Source organism: Coloeus monedula, assembly GCF_965178545.1.
Source record: "Coloeus monedula genome assembly, chromosome: 5".
NCBI lineage: Eukaryota > Metazoa > Chordata > Aves > Passeriformes > Corvidae > Coloeus > Coloeus monedula.
This window is the reverse complement of record NC_138785.1, coordinates 10,827,066-10,846,326: the sequence shown is the minus strand read 5'-3', so window position 1 is coordinate 10,846,326 and position 19,261 is coordinate 10,827,066. Positions and strand designations below refer to the sequence as shown.

Genomic DNA, 19,261 nt, shown 5'->3' with positions numbered 1-19,261 from the left:
ATTTCCTGCATATCTGAAACATTGCCCTGGCCAACAAGAGCTGGGCAGCCAGGCCTAGCATGGAAGAGCACAGCATGTGCTTTAAATGAGCAATTGTGCTCCAAAATCAATTTGCTACATCAGGCTTCATCCTGCGAGTTAGCAGGCATCAGTGCCATGCTTTCAGCAGCATGAGGAAATTCAAATAGTAGGGGAGCGGTTGGATGCATGAAATAATTTCATTTGTGGGAAGTGGTGATATGTAACTCGCCTCCACTTTGCTTGGCTGCTTGTCTGAGGTCAGTTCCAACGGGTTTTTGAAACAGGTCCTGTGATCCCCACCACCTCTGCAGGACACTGGAGCAGGTGTCATTGGGAGGCCACTATGGAGCTGGTGGACTTAAAACACTGGTGACAAGATGTGGCTGTACCTCAGGCAGTGGCACTCTGGCAACACTGACTTTAGAATGGCAGTGTCAGAGGTGATACAGCAAGGAGGTGAGTGCAAAAAATCTTTTCAAACGCTGAAGCTGAATTGCTGGCATGCAAATGGCAATGCTGATTATTCCTTACTGATCTCAGATGCTGTCTTGTCAAATCCACTTGCTTAGTGTCACTTCACGGCCACCCCTGGGACACTTCCTAAATTGTTGATAGGATTTGAGTGCAGCACAAGTTAAGTAGCAAACTCGACTCAGTCATCAGGTTGCAGGCTGGAGACTGCTGAATTGGGGTGGTGTTTGGCAGAGCTCATGGTAAGTACTCCCTGTTGGAGGTAAAAAGTATCAAGATCTTTCTGGAGAAGCTCTAGGAGAAAAAGGGAGAAGAAAGGTGGGGCAAACCCATGAACAGACACACTGATGGAAGGGAGAGTAGAAACCCTGGAGGAAGGGCCAAGACTTGAATTCATTTCATGGAAAGGAACTGAAGGTCATGATGACTGGTGGGCCAGACTCATGCAACATGAAGAACTGAAAAGATCAATTTTTAACAGAAAGAGTCACAGAAAAGCATGTGGAGAAGATGATAACCCTTGTTTTTTCTACACATGCATATTCTCTGTGGAAGAATTTCAGCATTGGCTAGTTTCTCTGCTTTTCCACAGGGAGCAAAGATAGCTCCAGAGCAGGGCATGTTCCAGCAGAGCTGGGGAGCCAAGTGGACCAGACCTCTCAGAGTTGTTGCCCTTGTATTGAAGCGGTTGGAGCTGCCCTAGGGAAAGTCAGTGGCTACATGTAGCTGGTACACAAAAACATCTGTAAAAGTGATATCAGTCTCATCTGGGGGCTCATAGAGGAGAGGTGGACCTGTGTTAGACCCTGTGAATCATGTCCAACTTCTATTGGCATAGAGAGAATTTAGCCTTTTGGCTTCCCCACCTTCCCCTGGTTTTTCTGTTGGGGTTTTTTTAAGAAGCAATGAAACGACTATTCTGCTGCCACAGCCCCAGTCACTCCCCATGGACGACTGGAACAGCCACCCACCAAAGGCAGCTCCACAGTGGAGGATGGGCTAGTGAGTGGCTCGGCTGTTGCTATAACAACAGTACCTCTGTCTCATTTCTTTTGAAAAATGAATTGCTGCTGGTGAGATGAAGCGGAGCAGCTTCTCCTCACAGATGAAAGCCCTGCCAACAGCCTCCACACACTCTTGTTTATCTATTGGGTCTGTCACGGCATGTCCAAGAAGCTCTGCCGAGAATTTCAGGATGGGTTGGATTAGACTGTTCAGGTCAGTGTGCATTTGCATGCACGGCTTCTGTCCCCCTGCCTCTCCTCCAACTGAAAGTCATTTAAAAAGTCAACGTGCCAAATTTGACGTTCTCTCACTCTGCAACTGGAGTTTCTCCAAAGGCATATAAAGAATCGAGAGTCCTGCTTCACCCTCTTTTGCTTTGGGGTAGAAAACCGCTGTGAAATGAAGATTCATCAGCCAAATATTTTGTGTGATTAAAGCTAAAGGCTTATGAAGCTGGCAAGGGGGTTGTTTTATTTTAATATTTTCCTTTGATTTTAACATTTTCCTTTTTTTTTTATGTGGCAACAGCCTTCTGCTCCTAGACATAAATCTCTCAGCTCCTGCTAATATCTTCATGATGCATGCTGTAAAACATGCACAAACTGTGTATTTGTACTAGGAAAGAGAAGGAGGGTACTTTAAGAGATACTATTTTACTTCAGGGATTGTGTTTATAGAGGGAAGGGGAAGTGCTGAGGTTTTAGTCTAAGACACTGTGAAATCCTGGTGGTGGTAAACTGTTTGCCAGTATATGCTCAGTGTAGGATATCCAAACCATCCAAGAGTTAACATGGTGATTTGGAATGAAATCAAGATATGAAAAGGAAAGGTTTCATTGAAATCATTTGATAAGGGTATTTCTGTGTTGTACCTCAGAAAAAGGAGATACATCTATTGTTATGGCTCCCAACTCCTCCAAAATGCTGGAATCAAGGTGCTTCCCCACCTGCAAAGGTTGTACCCAGCATGTTGCCTTCAAACAAACCTTTCATGTTAAGTTTTTGTCTACCTACAGTTCTTCAATGAGCAAAAAAAGAAAATAAAAAGATTAGTGCCTGTTAACCTACCAAGTCCTAAAGTCTCTGAAGGAGAACAATGTGGAGGTACAAACTTAGAAGAGGTTTAATTTCTTTTTGCAACAAGGCACAACTTCTGTAAGCTTCATATTTGATAGAAAATAGTTTCCATGTCAAGCTGCTTTTTGTTGTAATGCATAATAAACATGTTTATTAATATTTATATACTGGGCCTGCTTTTACTTTCACTAAAGTCACTGTATATTTGTAGAGGGGGACATCCAAGTTCCAGCACATGATGAAACTTTAGGAACTGATATTTTTAGGGCTGGTTATTTGCCAGACTAGATAGATTGTTTTGGTGAACATTCATATACAAATAAGGTGATAGATTCAGGATAAAATAAACCTGAAAGCGTGAAACCATGTGAAAGCGTATCACTCTTACCAGTATTTTGTCAAGGATTCATTCAAACTTGCAAAATGTATGGAGTCAGTTTGCTTGTATTCCTCAGGAGATAATTACTCTGACTGCTCCCTGCCTTAAGACAACTTTTTCCCCATCTTTTCCTTATAGGAACTTTACTTCATGATGAGAAGCCTGCCACCAGGTCCTGTTCTTACTTTAGCCCAGCATTTGGTCAATATGAACTTGGGGTAAAGGGCCACAACACATTTTGAACATTTCTTCAAATCCTGTTTTTGCCTGTGTATGCCCATTGAGTTTGGTCTTGAGTCACTTGCTGTTTGGTGAATGTTTTTCTGATGTGGCAATAGTGACTCTGTAGTGAGATGGCTTAGGAGTTGAAATGGGTGATTTCAGCTGTAAATTGTGTGAGTGGCCCATTAGCGCAATATTTAAATATGATTTTTTAACCCATTATATCAACTGACCACCTGCACTTGAGGCCAGCTCATGCTTTTTCTTTTCTTGCCCTGGAGCTGTGCTGCTGTGCCATTACCGCATCTGTACCATCCTTTCCTGTCTCCAGGTCTGATCCAGAGTTATATAAAGATCAGTGGAACAAACTCAACTGTAGGATTCTGCAGCACGGCAGATACACAACTCAAAAAGCAGCAGGGAGCTGTAATGTCACACACACTGGTGTTCAGCTTAACATGGGTTTTTAGGGTAGGGAGGGAGCAGAGGTGAGACCTATACCGTAAGTCCCCTTGTGGGATCTGATTTTGATCCTTCACACTAGTCTTGGGTGTTGACTTCCTTTCCACATGGCTGCTAACTGACACAGATTGAGGCAATTACCACCTCTGGGCAAGCACCCAGAGCTCTGCTGCTGTGGCACAGAGCTGAGAAGGTGGTCCTTTCCTGCAGGGCTCTGTGCTCTGCAGCCTAGTGGGTTCCTGCAGACTATGGCTGATAAACCTGTCTATGCCAGGCATTAATCCAGAGAGAGTGGCACAGTGTGCATTCCCACCTGCATCTGCAGAGCTCATGGGGACAAGAGCTGCTGCAGGTGGGAGAGGAGTGGTAACACAGTGACAGGGACTTGATAGGGAGGCCCAAAATATGCTCACAGCCTTCCTGACCTCCACATTGCTGCAGGCTGGTTCCTCATCACAGCCTGCAACGCAGAGAGAGGAACTTCGTGTGCAAACCACTGGCTGTGCTGTTCCCTCATCTCCAGAAACTGGGGAGGGGAGAGTCTCAGGGTGCACAGAGGCAGTGCTGCACAGGCATAAATTCACAGAATGGTCTAAGTTGGAAGGGACCTTAGAAATCATCTAATTCCAACCTCCTTGCCATAGGCAGGGACACCTTCCACTAGACCAGGTTGCTCAGAGCCTCATCCAGGCTGGCCTTGAACACTTCCAGGGACAGGACATCCACAGCTTCTCTAAGCAACCTGTGCCAGTGCCTCACCATCCTCCCAGGGAAGAATTTCTTCCTAATATCTAAACCCACACTCTATCAGTTTGAAGCCATTCCCCCTTATCCTATCACTTGGAGATAGTCCTTCTCCAGCTTTCTTGTGTGCCCTTTGGGAATTGGAAGGTGCTATAAGGATCTGCCCAGGACTTTCTCATCTCCAAGATCAACATCCACAACTCTCCAAATTCAGAGTTTTAAGAGCAGACACCAGAGGAAGAGACCAGCCATGTGGCAGAGGCTGTGGTCACCACTCGGCTGGTCTATGTGGCACCACATAAGCCAACAAGTGGAGGAATTTCTGCCTGTGGGAGCTTGGCACATGCTGGCTTTGTGCAAGGCAGAACAGGCAGCAAAGTCTCAGTCACTTATGCCAACAGTAACTCACTGGTGACTCTTATTCATATGTTAATTGATTTCCTACATTAAAAAACTGTTCTGCTCCAGTGCAAATCAAAGAATTGATGGTCTGCTTAGACCCACAGCCTTGCCTTTCTGCTTGGTTCTCTGCAGAAGAGCAGCCTCACCAGTAGCTTGGTGTCCCATGTATGCTCAGCTGTGGCTGCAGCAATGCCTGTGCCAGCCACATCCCTCTGCACTGTGTGCTGAAACAGGCCACGCTGGCCTGAGGGGCAGGAGAAGGGCACAGCCTTCCCAGAACCACTCCCTCCAAATCCTGAGCAAGATACGGATTTGCTTGCCTGTCTTATACATGGGATGAAAGGGGAACCAGCCCTCTGGGATGGGAGAAATAAATGGGATCTGGATTGTGAAAAGAAAGAAGGTTGAGGACCTCTAGGTTAGGGAAGGGGTGGGAGCTTCGTATCTGGGACTTTCCTACCAGTAAGAATACTTTAAAAATTGATAAAATCTTTCAGTATTTTGTCTTCTATTGTTCTAGTATCAAGGATGCAAGTGTGTCCTGAAGGCATTTGCTAGAGCTGTGACCTCTTTGCTTCCTCTCCTCCCCACTATTGTTTTTTGCCTTAGCTGAAGAGAGATGCTTTTTTTAGCCTGGTACATAAGGGAAGGACTCAACTTGGGTGTGAGTGGGGAGGACTGTACCTTGTTACAGTTCTTTGCTATGCTTCTTTAACCTGACTTAAAGCTGATGTTAACACATTATATTTTATAAAATTCTTATATTCCAATTTATTTGCTTTTCTGGAGACTTATCTTGCTATTATTTCTGTTAGCTATTTACATTTTATGTTAGCTCCCAGCACACAGCTGATTTCCTCTTTTTTTCATTATTTGATTGAGTTAACGTTATGCAAAGTGCCTTCTATTTTCTAGGGTGGATATATTTTTTCCTCCCTTAAAAGTGATTCTCAATATGTTAGCCAAGAACAGAGGGCTAATCAAATGAAACTATATTAAAAATGTTTTTTGTCAACAACACATTTCAATATAAGTAGTCAATCAATTGTATTGCAGTTATATTTAAAGAAGCTTCTAGAAACTTCCAACAAAAAGAATTTCAGAGAGAAAAGTAAATTTTAGTGATTCCTTTTTTCTTTTTTTGTTCCAATTTAAGAGTCCTCACTGTGTTAGGCACACTGCTTAAATCTCATCCCTGTATTAGGCACTAACAAGCTGAATTAGTCAACTTGCTCCCTAAATTTCTTGGAAGTTAGCACAGACTTGGCTTGGAAAGCACAGACTTATTTTACGGTTCTGCTTTCCTAGTCAAGGGAAGGTTTGGTTTGGGGCAGGGGGAGGTGTTTGGTTGTTTGGGTTTTTTTATACTGTGTTTTCAAATTGATCAAGCATAAGAATGAAATCAGAGGAACTTCCTAATCAGTTTTAAAACTTACTGTCACAGGCTTGATGAGGAGTATCTTGTCGCAGTGCCCATGAGCACTTTTTTTGCATCTGCAAATGGTTAATTTTTTCTTTCCTCTTATTTTCTTTAAGCTTCAAGAGACAGTCAAAAGGAAGTTGGAAGGCACACGTTCACCTCTCAATGGAGAACAGCAGAACGGAGTTTGTGATGGGAACTTTTCTCCAACCAGCAAGCGGACACGAAAGGATGTGTCAAGCATTGAGGCAATCAACAGCTTGCCCATTAATTTGCCTTTGCCTGCTGTTTCTCCTCTTCACCAGCTTGACATGAAAGCTTCTCTGCCCCTGCAGAACAGTGGAAGTCACAGGAGTGGTCTAGAAGGCTTGGGTGAAAATGGTGGGCTTTCCGAGATAAAGATCCCTGTTAATGGCTGCAGTGAGCTGGATGATAGTTTTAACATCCTGCAGAACAAGGAACTAAAGCAAGAGCCTTTGGATGACTCCAGCTGCATAGACACTTCTGAAACATCTCTTTCAAATCAGAACAAGCTCTTCTCAGACATTAACCTAAATGATCAGGAGTGGCAGGAGCTCATAGATGAGCTGGCGAACACTGTCCCAGAAGATGATATACAGGATTTGTTCAACGAAGACTTTGAAGAGAAGAAGGAGCCCGAATTTCCCAGGCCTGCCACAGAGACCCAGGAGAGTGCAAGCGTAAAAAGCGATCCATCCCATTCTCCATTTGCTCATGTCCCATTAGGGTCTCCCCAGGTCAGACCATCTTCTTCTGGTCCTCCATTTTCCAACATCTCCACAGTCTCCAGCATTGCTTCTGCATCCAGTGCACCACCGGCCCCAGTCCGTGCTGGATCACCAGCAAACTGTATTGCCCAGTCCCCTCAGACTCCCAGCCAGGGCCACACTCCCGGACAGATGCAGGCACGCTCTGGAAATAGCTTCCTGATGAACCCAGCATCGGCTGTTGCAGGATCGGGGCCTGGGCCAGTGTCCCTGCCGAGCGCTGACCTGTCCCCAGCTGAGCAGCTCAAGCAGATGGCAGCCCAGCAGCAGCAAAGAGCCAAGCTCATGCAGCAGAAGCAGCAACAGCATCCAAATCAGCCCTCAAGCTGGTCACCAGTGGGGCCTCCATCTAGCCCCTACGGAGGACCCTTCAGTGCAGACAAACCAAATAGTCCAATGATGTACTCTCAAGCCTTTAACAACCAAAACCCAGTAGTGCCTCCTATGGCAAACAATCCCCAGAAGACCACAATTAATAACTACCTCCCTCAAAATCACATGAACATGATCAGTCAGCAGCCAAATAACTTGGTCACAAACTCCTTGAGCAAACAGCCCAATATGCTTTCTTATGGCAACACCAAACCTCTGACCCATTTCAATACTGAACTGAGTCAGAGGATGACCCCACCAATGGCAAATCCTGGGAAGAACCCCATGATGCCATACATCCAGCAGCAGCAATCCCAGCAGCCGCAGATGCCAGCTCAGATGGCACACCTGAGCGAGGAGCAAAAACGCATGCTCATCATGAAGCAGAAAGGAATGATAAATCAGCCCATGGCATATACAACACTCCCTGCCCTTGGTCAGGTAAGTGTGAGTGCACAACAACGAGAGGCCAATACAAAGGCTTAGTACCTCTTTGTCCAGTCTCCTTCACTCACCTCCTCTTTCTCCTGGAAAGCATGGAATATCATTGCAGATGCTTCTTGGATTTTTCACATGGTATTGGAGCATGATCATTTTAAGAAACAATTGAAATTATGTTGCATTATACTTTAGACCTGTTGTTAATTCACTGCTCTTTCCTGTGCTTCCTCTGATGAGTGTGTAGGGCCACTCTGGGAAATTTTGGGTCAGAAATCACTGCTCCTTGGAGGGTTTGTTTACTTTTTTTTTCATAATGCAAGACTTGATGGTTGTGGATCCCAAACCACTGCATGGCTTAGTTTCCCACAGTGCAGTTAGCATTGTAACAAAAAGATGGAATGGTTGGTCCTTTCTTCTTGGGGTAGAGATCAAGCCAGCTTTAAACAGCATTTTTGGCATTTTGGCTCTGGGAACAAAGGATGAACATTTTGGGTGCCGAATGCCTTTGGTTTTGACTGGAAAAAGTAAGAACAACGGAATGCTTTTAGTGGTGCTTGGACCATGATGATGAGATGAGATGGTTTATTCTGGGACTTTCAAGAAGTCTTTAGCAACCCAAAATGTTTTGTCTTTCAGCAAGAGGCTAAAGCCATTTGGCTTCAATGCTTTGGCATCACTGTCTCACGTGTATTCCACACTAAGCTACGGTGCAGCAGTTGCCAGACTTGGGGAATGCTTTGTAATGAGTTAATAACCAGTTTGAATAGTGGTTACATCAATGCCCTGTCGCCTTCTGGGTCAGCAGGGTATTCTTAATTGTGCAGCCCCTGTAAAGATCTGGTGACTGGTGTAATGGAAAGGTTCAAGAACAAATTTTCTAAATGTTGTTTTGAGAGTTTAAAAATTATTAAAGTTAGTAATCAATTACCAAAGTAGGTAGAATTTAAAAATGGATTAAAGTTAATAATCAATTCCCAAAGTACGCGATGCCTTCACAGAAGTTACATGCCACCAAAACATGTCAAGAAGTCTGATATACACTAATAGTGTATAATACACGAATAGAATTGTTAGTTGATCATTTTAGCATAACAGCTTTTCACCAAATTAGCTGTTTCCACACCACCTACAAGGAATACTTAATTCTGAGCATGGTTTAACTGTGACTCACACTGTAATGCATGTAGAAATACAGCAAAATTTGTCATTCCTTCAACATGTGGAGTTTGGGGATCAACCAATAAGGAGGAGTAGGAGCTTTACCAGGTCAGAGGACATCACATGTTATTTAAAATTAATTGCAAAACAAAAAGAAATGTTCATCTGCCTCCTGGTTTTGGTTCAGGATGTATGGTGACAGCTCAAAGCTTTGTATTTTTACATTAATTCTGCTTGCCTATTGCATTAGACACAGGTGATCTAAAGCCTCTTCTCTTTGGGAAGGCTTATCTAGAGAACTACTGCAATAATGACATGGAACTCAGACTGTAATTGGAGCTACAGATTTGTTGGTTTGTAACTGAGAGGCAGAGGATGCTTGGTCATGCTGTCTAATGCTTTATTGTTTCTTTCTTTTGCTCTTGTCAAATCTGTTGAACTCAAAGACCCATCAAACAGCTGAGAGGATGAACTGCCTGTGTGAAAGAGTTAATGCCACCTTCTCTATTTCATGAGTCAAGAAATTCATGTTAGTATCTCTCTGCAATTCCCCAATATGAATGGGTAGTCAAGGTTTCATATATCTAATCTCACTCAGTTCCTCTTTTTTTTAATAGAGGAAAAACTAGATATTTGGATACAACTAGACATTCTTCCATAAACAAGTCCAGATATAAGTCATTTCTGTGACATACAAAGAAGAAACTTAAGGCAGAGCCATACTTTGTTATATTTTATGTGCAATTCACATTTATTGATCCATCCAGGATGAGGGACTTCTTGCTTTGGTGTAGATGTCAAAAGGCCCCTTTACTACTTGTGGAACCCACTTGCCTACACTGAAGGGATTTTTTTGTGAGAAGGGTTGAAACAATAAGTTTCTAACTGTAATTTCTTCCTTCTTTCTCTCCTGCTTCCCTGAAAAGCATTTTCCTGTGGAAAATTAGAAAGCTTATTATTGTGAGATGCGCTTGATGGAACTTACTGTTTTTGCAAAAGTGGTAAAATGTTGATATTGTTAAGTTAAACCCAGACTGATGCAGATTATCTGCTTACGATGTGGTCACAGATGAAAAACAAGAATATTGCACTCTTCAGTTTGAAATACATTTCTGAATGTAAAGTGAATGTATCTTTCTGTCAGTTTATAGTTTCTACTATAAACTATAGTTTTGGGGTTTGATGGAGATTTGTAAAAGTGTATGTTTGTGTTAAATAATCACAGTGATTTAACAAATTGTATTTAAGAGGAAAAAGAATCTACCTATTGCATCTAGTTAGCAGTGACCATATACTTCTGTCAAGTTACTCTTACAAGGGCATATTTGAGAACCAAAAGCTGATTAGACATCATCAGAAAGGCTTCCTCTCTTTACAAGAGTAGGCTTTGGGCTTGTGTCCTGGGCATGCTGAGCATCACTGCCTACTCTTGTAAAGAGAGGAAGCCTTTCTGTTCAATATGTGTGAGTGGTTGGACAGGCGGAGTGCTAAATTAGCAGCCTAGCTAGCAGAACTAGTATCCAGCAGAAGTAGGATTTCTCTAAAGGCTCTCTGCACTGTGGGTATCGAGACTCTTCCTGTCAGATGTGTTAGTCCTTTGCTTTTCTGTGGAGATCCAGGACTGGTACTGGCACTACAGTTGTAGCCCTCTACACACTGTTGCTGAACAACCCATGTGCCCTGAACCATTAAGTCCTGTATCTTGTTCTATTCCTTGTTTCTCTTCAAAGGAGCATTGGATGGGGTGTTTTTGCATGAAGCAGATACTGGTTTGGATTTTTGAGGCAGGGATTTTTCCAGGGGTGGCCTGAAGGTAATTTTAATGGGATTTTTTTCTGGAACTGAGTGTTAAAACCATAGGCAGACCCTGACCCATCTATATCCAGCAAAACTCATGGTCGTTCCTGACTCGTCTACCTTATCAAGACTCTGTCCTACTAATATTCCCTCATGCCTGACTGTTCTCTACTTGGTCCAACTCATACTTAGAATTCCCTGCTCTTTACCTTGCTCCATGTACCCTGATCTGCCCTATACCCAGTTGTCACAGGTGTTGCCCTTTTTTGCTCTTGCTTCTTCTGGGTGGTTCTTCCATTTTTGCTTAGCTGGAGTTTATAGGCTAATCCAGCAAGTAGATTTTCACAGGGATGGTAACTTAATAGGTATTTGAGGGGTAGAGGTCCTCTTCTCTTCTGGCTCTCAAGTGATAATAAAAGAAATCAGTTCCACACCAAGATGCAGAAGTGACTTTGTTTAGACTTTTAATACGATTTTAGAAATAAAAGGAAGAAAGCCTGAACCCACCTACTTTTCAAAAATTACACTGTTGTTTTACCTAAAATGTTCCATTAAGTTTTTGAGATGTATGCAAGGTTTTATGGGAGGCACTTTTTTCTCTTTTTCCTCAAACCAAAAAGTAATTTCAAACTGAGAAAAATAAAAACGTTTTCTTTGGGAAATTTAAGAATAATTAATTATGCCCTTTCTTGGTTCCAGGTGTTCAATACAAATGCATAATGGTAAGAGAAAAAAGCAGCCCAATGGAAAAAAAGTTGGAGGGCTGAGGCAGAATTTGATGTTTGGAGCCAAATGTGTGAGGGCAAGTAATGAGAGGTCAAAACAAAACAGAATTCTCCATGGGTGTAAGAAAAATAAAACTAGACTGCAGCTCTTTGCCTGCATGGGACTGTGAGGATGCCACAATTATTGCCTATTGAAACCACTGCTTATATTGTTTAAAATTGTAGGGATGTGAATGAAGGAGAAAAATGACACCATCCTGCAAGCATATCTTCACATTTAATTATCTGTCCTTTATTTTAATCTTACACATTCAAGAGGTATCATCGGCTCAGTCTGGTTTTGCATGCCAAAGATAAAGGGAGAGACCTGTGTCTGAGAACATTTCCAAAACATAATCATTGTTGTCCTTTAGAAGTGAAAAGGTGTGTTTCTCTCCAGAATTGTAAAAGGATTTTGCACTTTTTTGAAGGTTATCTTTGGGACAGTGGGAAAAAGAGATTGTTCCTGTTCTGGAATTTGGCCTTTTTTAAAAGCCCACCTGAAAGTAAAGAAGAAAGACAGATTTGTATTCACTCCATGAAAGTGTGACAGAGACACAACTGTCTCACCAGATTTTAGGAGAGACAGGCTGGAATGGAAATAAGGAGACAGTGAGGATCATTTGCTGAGCTGCCTATAGAGCTGTAGTGAATGCCTACATGAATGAATATGTCTACGTTATATTTGACTTGTAGACACTGCTTTCCGCAAAAGCTTTGACTTAGAGTTTAGATGCAGCGCCTGCCTTTTACAAAAGTCCAAATGGGCTCCCTAGAAATCAGTCTCTGGTAGACTTTTAAGGACAGGTGGGTTAACAAAATTTGCTCGGATGGATTCTGACCATTTTACCAGGCAATCTGTGAACATAGCCTAGCCTTCTTACCATGCCTGCTGTCATCTGTCCATTGTGTTGGGAAGGAGGCCATGTTAGCATAAATCACTAGAAACAAATATTGGATAGCATTTGGCTAAGATCTCCATGGCATAATCCTAAAACCCAATTTTGTTGGTGTTTCCTCATTTTGTGACCTGTGGGTGTGTACTTATTAATGTAATACAAACTTCGTTCATTTCATATGGCAGTGTTTTTCAAATTTTTTCCCCAGCCTAAACCTTGCAAATCAAAGTATAAGAACATTGCTCCCATGCCCCAACTAAACCACTCATCCTATTGTAAGGAAATGGGAACAGACTGCTCAGGAAAGTGATTGATTCACCATCCCTGGGGGTATTTAAGAGACATGCACGTGGCCCTTAGGGCTGTGATTTAGGGGTGAACTTGGCAGTGTTGGGTTAAAGGCTGAACTCGGTGATGTTAGAGGTCTTTTCCAGCCTAAATAACCCTATGATTCTATTAAATTCTTTGGTGAAACCTACTGTCCTGAAACCATGCTGACCAGTATTCACTGTTAAATCCTCCAAGTCATTGCTGGTAGAGAGCTGAAACCAGTTGTTCCATTGTCTTGCTAGAGAGTGTGTCTGGTCTTTTCCACTTTAAAAAACACAGTTGTAGTGGTAAATCTTTGATTCCTAGAAACTTCTCCATTTGTTTAAGATTTATAAAAATACATTGTTGAGTTATTTTCTTCTTATCTAGTTTCTTGAAGACTTACAGTGTGTATTATTCACATCTGTAAAGAAAATGTCCTACGTTATTTTTAGATGCAGATAATTTGTATTACTGACTGCACAAAGTGTATATTAAATGTCCCCTATACTTTTTTTTTAGACTTTTCCTTTCTACATGACCTAGATTGCTATGTAAAATGCAGTTTGTCCTGTTAGTTAGCAAGGTCCAATAGTTTAATGATTCGATGTGTGCCAATCAACTCTCCTTCAGTTTTATGCACTACAATTGCAGTTGTGAAGCACTGTGGTTTTGAAATGTCTATAGCCAGTAGCAGCATATTTTTACATAGAGGGCTACCCTTTCCTCGGGGGTTTTTTGTGCCATTTTTTCCTGAAAGCGCAAGTTAGCATCACTCGTTTTAGCTTTCCAGTCCCATGACCTGTTCCACCTGCTTTCAGCAATAGCAGCCATAACCAACTTCTTATTGTCCCTGGGCCTTTGTAACTGTTCGTGCTCATTGTGTTTATTGCAAACCAGCACCTGTCCTGTTTTCACATAGATAGTGAGTTCAGCTCATGAGTTAGATTTTGTTATTTTCCATTTTTATTTTGAGAGAAGACTCATTCCAAAGACAAAGAGTAAGTTTCCCATCCTTGAGAGTACTTTGTCTATTTAGCCTTTAGTGCCTCAGTACTGGTTGCCAGAGCTTGCAGAGCACTTGTCTGAGCATTTTGGTTTGACTTGTTCAGATACCTTTTTCTCCAGTCTGGGATCTTGCATGACCACACCATGATGCAGATTGAATCCTAGATTGCACTTAGATAATATTTGAGTTTTAGATTTGTCCCTGTGTAAATTTTGTAAGTCCATATATCCTTAGCTTTACTTTTCTTGGATTGTAGACATTTAGAATACTTCTTGCCCCTATATTTATTCATTTCCCTTCCACAATTTCTGAGCTTGCCAATTTGCTTCTCAACATCTCAAAAATATTAATCAGACCTTAATGTTACAGGAATGTATATTCCTGTGTTTAAATTCATAAATACAGAAGTCTGAATGTCTAAAAAACAGTCAACTCATGCCTCATAACACTGCTGGTTGGAAATATTCAGAAATTCTAAAATTGCTTTAAGATCATGAGCTCATAAAATTAATACATATTGGGGATAAGGTAGTAGTTATCTTCCTGTTTTCTGAACTCCTAGGATTCTTGACTTCCAGCTGTTCTGTATCCATCTGGGACAGGAGTTTGTTTTTTAGAGTAAAGCTGTGATTCTCCCTTCCCCTTTTGGCTTTAGAATATGAAAGTGAAGGGAAAACATGTGAAATTATGAATCTTGCAGTGGCATTATAAGATAATGTAATACTGGGGATTTCCCTTACCCCTATTCCAATCCAACCTGTTCTTTTACCCAACTGTACCATCAAGGTTCTGGTGCAACTCCAGACCTCTTTCTTGGAAGCTTCCCTTTGGTTGTACTTGTATTTCTAAGGTGTCACATAGTCCTTTTTGAAAATACACGTCAAAAAAGGAAGTTACATTGTTTCCAAGTTACAGTCCATACTGAATACACAGGTGAAGTAATTGCTCAACGTGTACCAAAATTCCTTCATCTGCCACCAACAAGAAGGCTGTGAGTGCAGTGGATTTACTGGACCTTGTAGTTTGCAGCAGTGATAAAATCAGCAGCAGCTCCTGGCCAGATTTAACAGTACAGATCCAGGGCCAGGAAGGTCTCTCTACTTCATCTCTTTTTCAGAGGGGCAGGGAAGATCTCTTCTTCCTTCTCTGCCCAATCTTCCAGGTCTCAGGCTAACCAGTGAGATTGGTGGTCAGCTTTCCCTTGCTGGTAGTGGAAGTCAAGCAAGTCTTGCAACTCATTTTGGAAAAGAACAGGCCTTGCTGGAAAGGCCAAGGAAAGGCTTTGCAGTTGTCCACCCATTTTCTCTGGCACTGTTTTGGATCTGAACACATTCAGACCTATCTTATTTCCACAGAATAACCACTTAAAGGGGAGTGGGTGAGGGTCCTTATAATTTCTAAAGATCTGAATACAAATAATTAAATAAATAAATGTTTAGCCTTCATCAATCATATAACAATGAACTTTCGATTACTGAGATCTGGGCCCTTACTGCTCTCTGTACTGATTATAAGAGATGAAACAAACTGCCTCCTTTCAGGCTCCATTTCCACCCTCAGCGGCATTTCTAAGCCTCAGTGTCATTTCATGTATCTCTGCCAACATTAGATTTAAAATTGCCTTTTGACTATCCTGTTCCGCAGGAAACAAACTGTTAGCAAATCCCTTTGCTAAGAAAGCCTCTTCTGGGTAGTCTGGGAGTTTATTTTTCAGTTTAAGCATAGTCTCATTGTCTTTCCCACCCTTTGTAAAGAGAACAAGAGACTGGATTAAAAATTAACTTCTTCCATCTCTTTTTGCATCTCCCTCCAAAGTAGGGGCATATACAAGCTGAGATTTAATTAAAAGCAAACTTGATATTTAATTTTTTCAGTAGTATTTCAAGAAGAGTTAAATTGTACATATAGAAATATTCTTGCAGCAATAATTATTCTTGAACAAGCAATATTCTCCCCTGTGCTCTCTTTACTGTGTGAAGGATGGACTGTCTTTGCTACTTAACTCAGTTAAGTAGGTTTCATGCAGTTTCAGTTCCACCGTGATCACCCAGCCTGCTCTGCCATGGATCTCCTTTTCTTCCCCTGCATTCTCCCTCTGCTCTGTTTTCTCTGTGTCAAGGAGCTTGCAGCAAAGAACACTATCAAATAATCAATTGATATGGGTAAAGAATATAGGGGATCCTCTAATTTTTGAACTAGATTGTGATTATCTTAAAAGCAACCTCCATCCTGTTGTTATCTTTATTTTTCCTCAATCTTCTCCCTTTTTTTTTTTTTTTTTAAACACGTGGGTGACTCCTTCCCTGCCCATGGCTGTATACTTAGGTAAGTGGAAGAAGAGACATCCTCGGGGGAGGAAGGGGGGGGAAATTATGAAAGTCAGCATGGGGTCCTCCTCCCCCCACAGGACTGTTTGCTGACTCCCCATGCTGTACACATCCTCCTTTTCTGTCTCCTGCAACACCTCCTCTTTCCTGTTTGTAGGCTAGCTAGGAATGGCATTGGTTTTTGTGGGGGGCAGGCCAGAAGGGCTGGTGCACACAGAGAGCTAGCCTAGGGAACAGGGGAAACTGCAGAGTTCCTCTTCCCATGTACCAATCACCAGTTACCAGTGTAATCGGGAAACGGGTTCCTTTGCAAATGGGGGAATACATGGCAATCCTTTCCCAACTTCTCCTTCAGGCAGTCCTATAGACCTGATCAAGCTGTTAAAAAAACCAACATTGTAAGGGAAGAAAATCTAGGTATTTCTGCTGTGATGGAGCTTTGTGGAGGGTATCAGAGCCACATGTCAGAAGAGGTAGTGCCCACCTCAGAGATGTTGCAGCTAATTAAAGATTACACACAGTGTCAGCTTCATTTTGGGTAGCATTGTGAAGAGCACTGAAAATCAGAAATGCCACAACTGGAATGTCCACAATTACCTGTGCTGCTCTGTAAGGTGCAAGAAATGGCAGAAGAGAAAGAAAGACACAGAGAGAAGTCTGGGAGACTAAGCACTGCCAAAAAGAGAAAATCCCCTCTCTGTTGTAATCCCTGTGTTCCTTAAACATCCTCCCTCCACTCCCCTGCCCCAGGAACATTTTGATGGCACTGAAAGAGGCTGTTTGTCCCAGAAGCATGAATACATCTCAGCTCTTTTGCTTGAGGAGGACATCAGTAAGTACTGACTAATGTTTTAGCTAGGAACTTAGGACCAAGTAAGTCTCGTATTTTCAAAGGAAAAGTAATAGTCCCATTTTTAGGGGCTCATTTTTGTTTACCTTTGTTTACTGCAGTTCATGAGTGTAGCTCAGGAGTGTTCCGAACTTGTGAGCAAATGTCATTGTGTTTTGTGGAGTTACATGTGGAGCCCAACAGCCCTTTATAAACTTGTGTTTAGATACTCCTTTGTGGCTAGTATAGCTTTTTGGCTTTTTGGACATATAATACCAGGAGCTTTTCTGTCCCTTCTCTAAAGCAATGTGACTTACAGCCTGGTTGTGCCTCAGCAGAGGGCTTGACCACCTGATCCCAGAGCAGCAATACCAGGAGCAGTGTCAGCATCCATTCAAAGCTTTGAGCTCAGCTTCTACCTAACCTGTGTCTGTGTGAAAGAGTGCTCTCTGATAATCACTCTGTGCTCCTTGGATGGCTAGAATGTTCCAGCTCAGCAGCAATGTGTACCTTTCACTTTTGAATTCCTATTTTGTCTTTCATTTTATCTATGTGGATCCTATTTCTGGTGCTTTCCAAATAATTTCTAAATATTCAAGCCTAATGCTACCTAGAAGCAGTATGTTATCAGCATGTGTGTTCCCTCCAGAAAGATTTCCTAATGCTGCAACATGTATGTGTCCTTAATAGGAACACTTAATACTTCTTGAAAGACTGTCCCAGTAAGTGGTTAAGTGCAGGTTTGGAGTCTTGTGCTCAGGAGGTTCTGCCAAATCCCAGCTGATGCGTCTAATTTGCTAAAGAACGTGGCTTCTGCTCTCTCAGCAAAGATTTCATTCCTCATGGGCAGTGGGGAACTTGCCCTCTTGATGTTAATGTTCACCAGCTTAGTGTTGTCTGAGACAGCCAAATTTGTTAATAAGAAGAGGAACTGGTCTGTTGGTCTCTATGTACTTTGTTCTCTTGTTGCTTTCTGGAGTCCTCCCATCCTGTACTCAGCCCCTTTTTCATGTGTGAGAGAAACATTTTGTATGCATTAGCCTGCAAGCATATCTTACACATTGGGACAAAACCACCCATTCTGTGGCAACACATCTTCTTCCAAACAGGTGCTTCCTGATTTACACCCGGTGGGAGCTTGTTAGCAGCTCTTCCTCTACTGTTAATAGAAGAGCTGCCTAGAGAGGGTCAAGTATCTCATAAGAAAGCAAACCCGAGTTTGGCAAAACATGTTTCCTCTGTCTCCTTTTCACTTCTGTTTCACATTTGGGCAGTATTAAAGCCGATTACTCACTCCAGAAGCTTTGTCTTTGGCTGCTCATGCTAGCACCCTTCTGTAGAATCTGTTCTGCCAGGTCCCTCACTTCTGGTTAAAATCTGCTGGTTTGAAAAACAGGTAAACCTATAAGATGCCTTTTGTTTGCTTATGTTGTTTGGAGAAACTAGAGAAAAGTCAGTGTCTTTAAAAAACAGAAAGAAAAATAATTTGAAAGTGTCTACCTAGAGGGTGTGTAAGGTCCATCCTGAGATGACTCCTCCTTTTGTGACATGACATTCCTTCAAGAGTAAACATTCTCAAAGGAATCTGAATTTTAAATTCATTTTTGTACATGGTATTGCCTAGAGAAAGGAAGATTCCTGAGACTGCCCAACATGCACTTTCCAGGGAATTATTTTTCCAGTGTGTACTTCTTTCCCTCTGAATTCAGCAGGTTGGGGAGGTTTGGGGGTTTTTTTCGCTCTTGTTTTTCGGTTTTAATCTGTCCTATATTATTTGTCTGCTCCTTTTCTCTCTCCCTCTACTCCATGATCCATTTTTCTTTCTCTCCCTCTAAGTTCCCTGCTCAAGTGTACCTCCTGTTTCCTCTCATCCAGTTTTTAGCTCTCTGCTTCCCTTCCTTACCCATTTAATAGCACAGGACCTTGTTTTGGTATTGCCACAGTTCACAGGAAATTACTGCTGACACCACGGCTTTCTGTGGTCTGTATACCTCTGGAAGATGGAAATAGTATTAAATACTTGTTGCCATATTAAATGGTTTTTTAACCAGTCATGGGACAGATGAAGGACTGGGGAATCTCAGCTATAGTCTTACTCATGTAGTAGCACCATCCATGAGATAAATTTGGCCTCCCCACCTGCAGTCTTACCACTAATCCATCTCAACTAGAATTTTAGTGTTCCAAACTATGGAAATGCTTCACTGGATCAAGATTATTTGTAGTTTTCCCTTATCACAAATGGCTAAAACAAAACTAAAAATGTAGGAATTTTCTATTGTTAAGTGGCCAGGGACATACACACTTAGAGGATTTGTCTATGGCAGGAAAATGCAGTAAATTAGGGTTAGAAACCCTTGCAGACT

At 42.1% G+C, this 19,261-nt stretch overlaps 1 protein-coding gene across 1 annotated transcript in view; it reads left to right on the top strand.

The window, feature by feature from the left end:
- MAML3 (mastermind like transcriptional coactivator 3) overlaps nucleotides 1-19,261 on the top strand; it is a 266,252-nt gene that overhangs the window by 177,069 nt on the left and 69,922 nt on the right. The window contains exon 2 of the mRNA XM_082281422.1: nucleotides 6,319-7,803. Coding sequence (XP_082137548.1) covers nucleotides 6,319-7,803 — 1,485 coding nt within the window. The remainder of the gene's footprint in view (nucleotides 1-6,318; nucleotides 7,804-19,261) is intronic.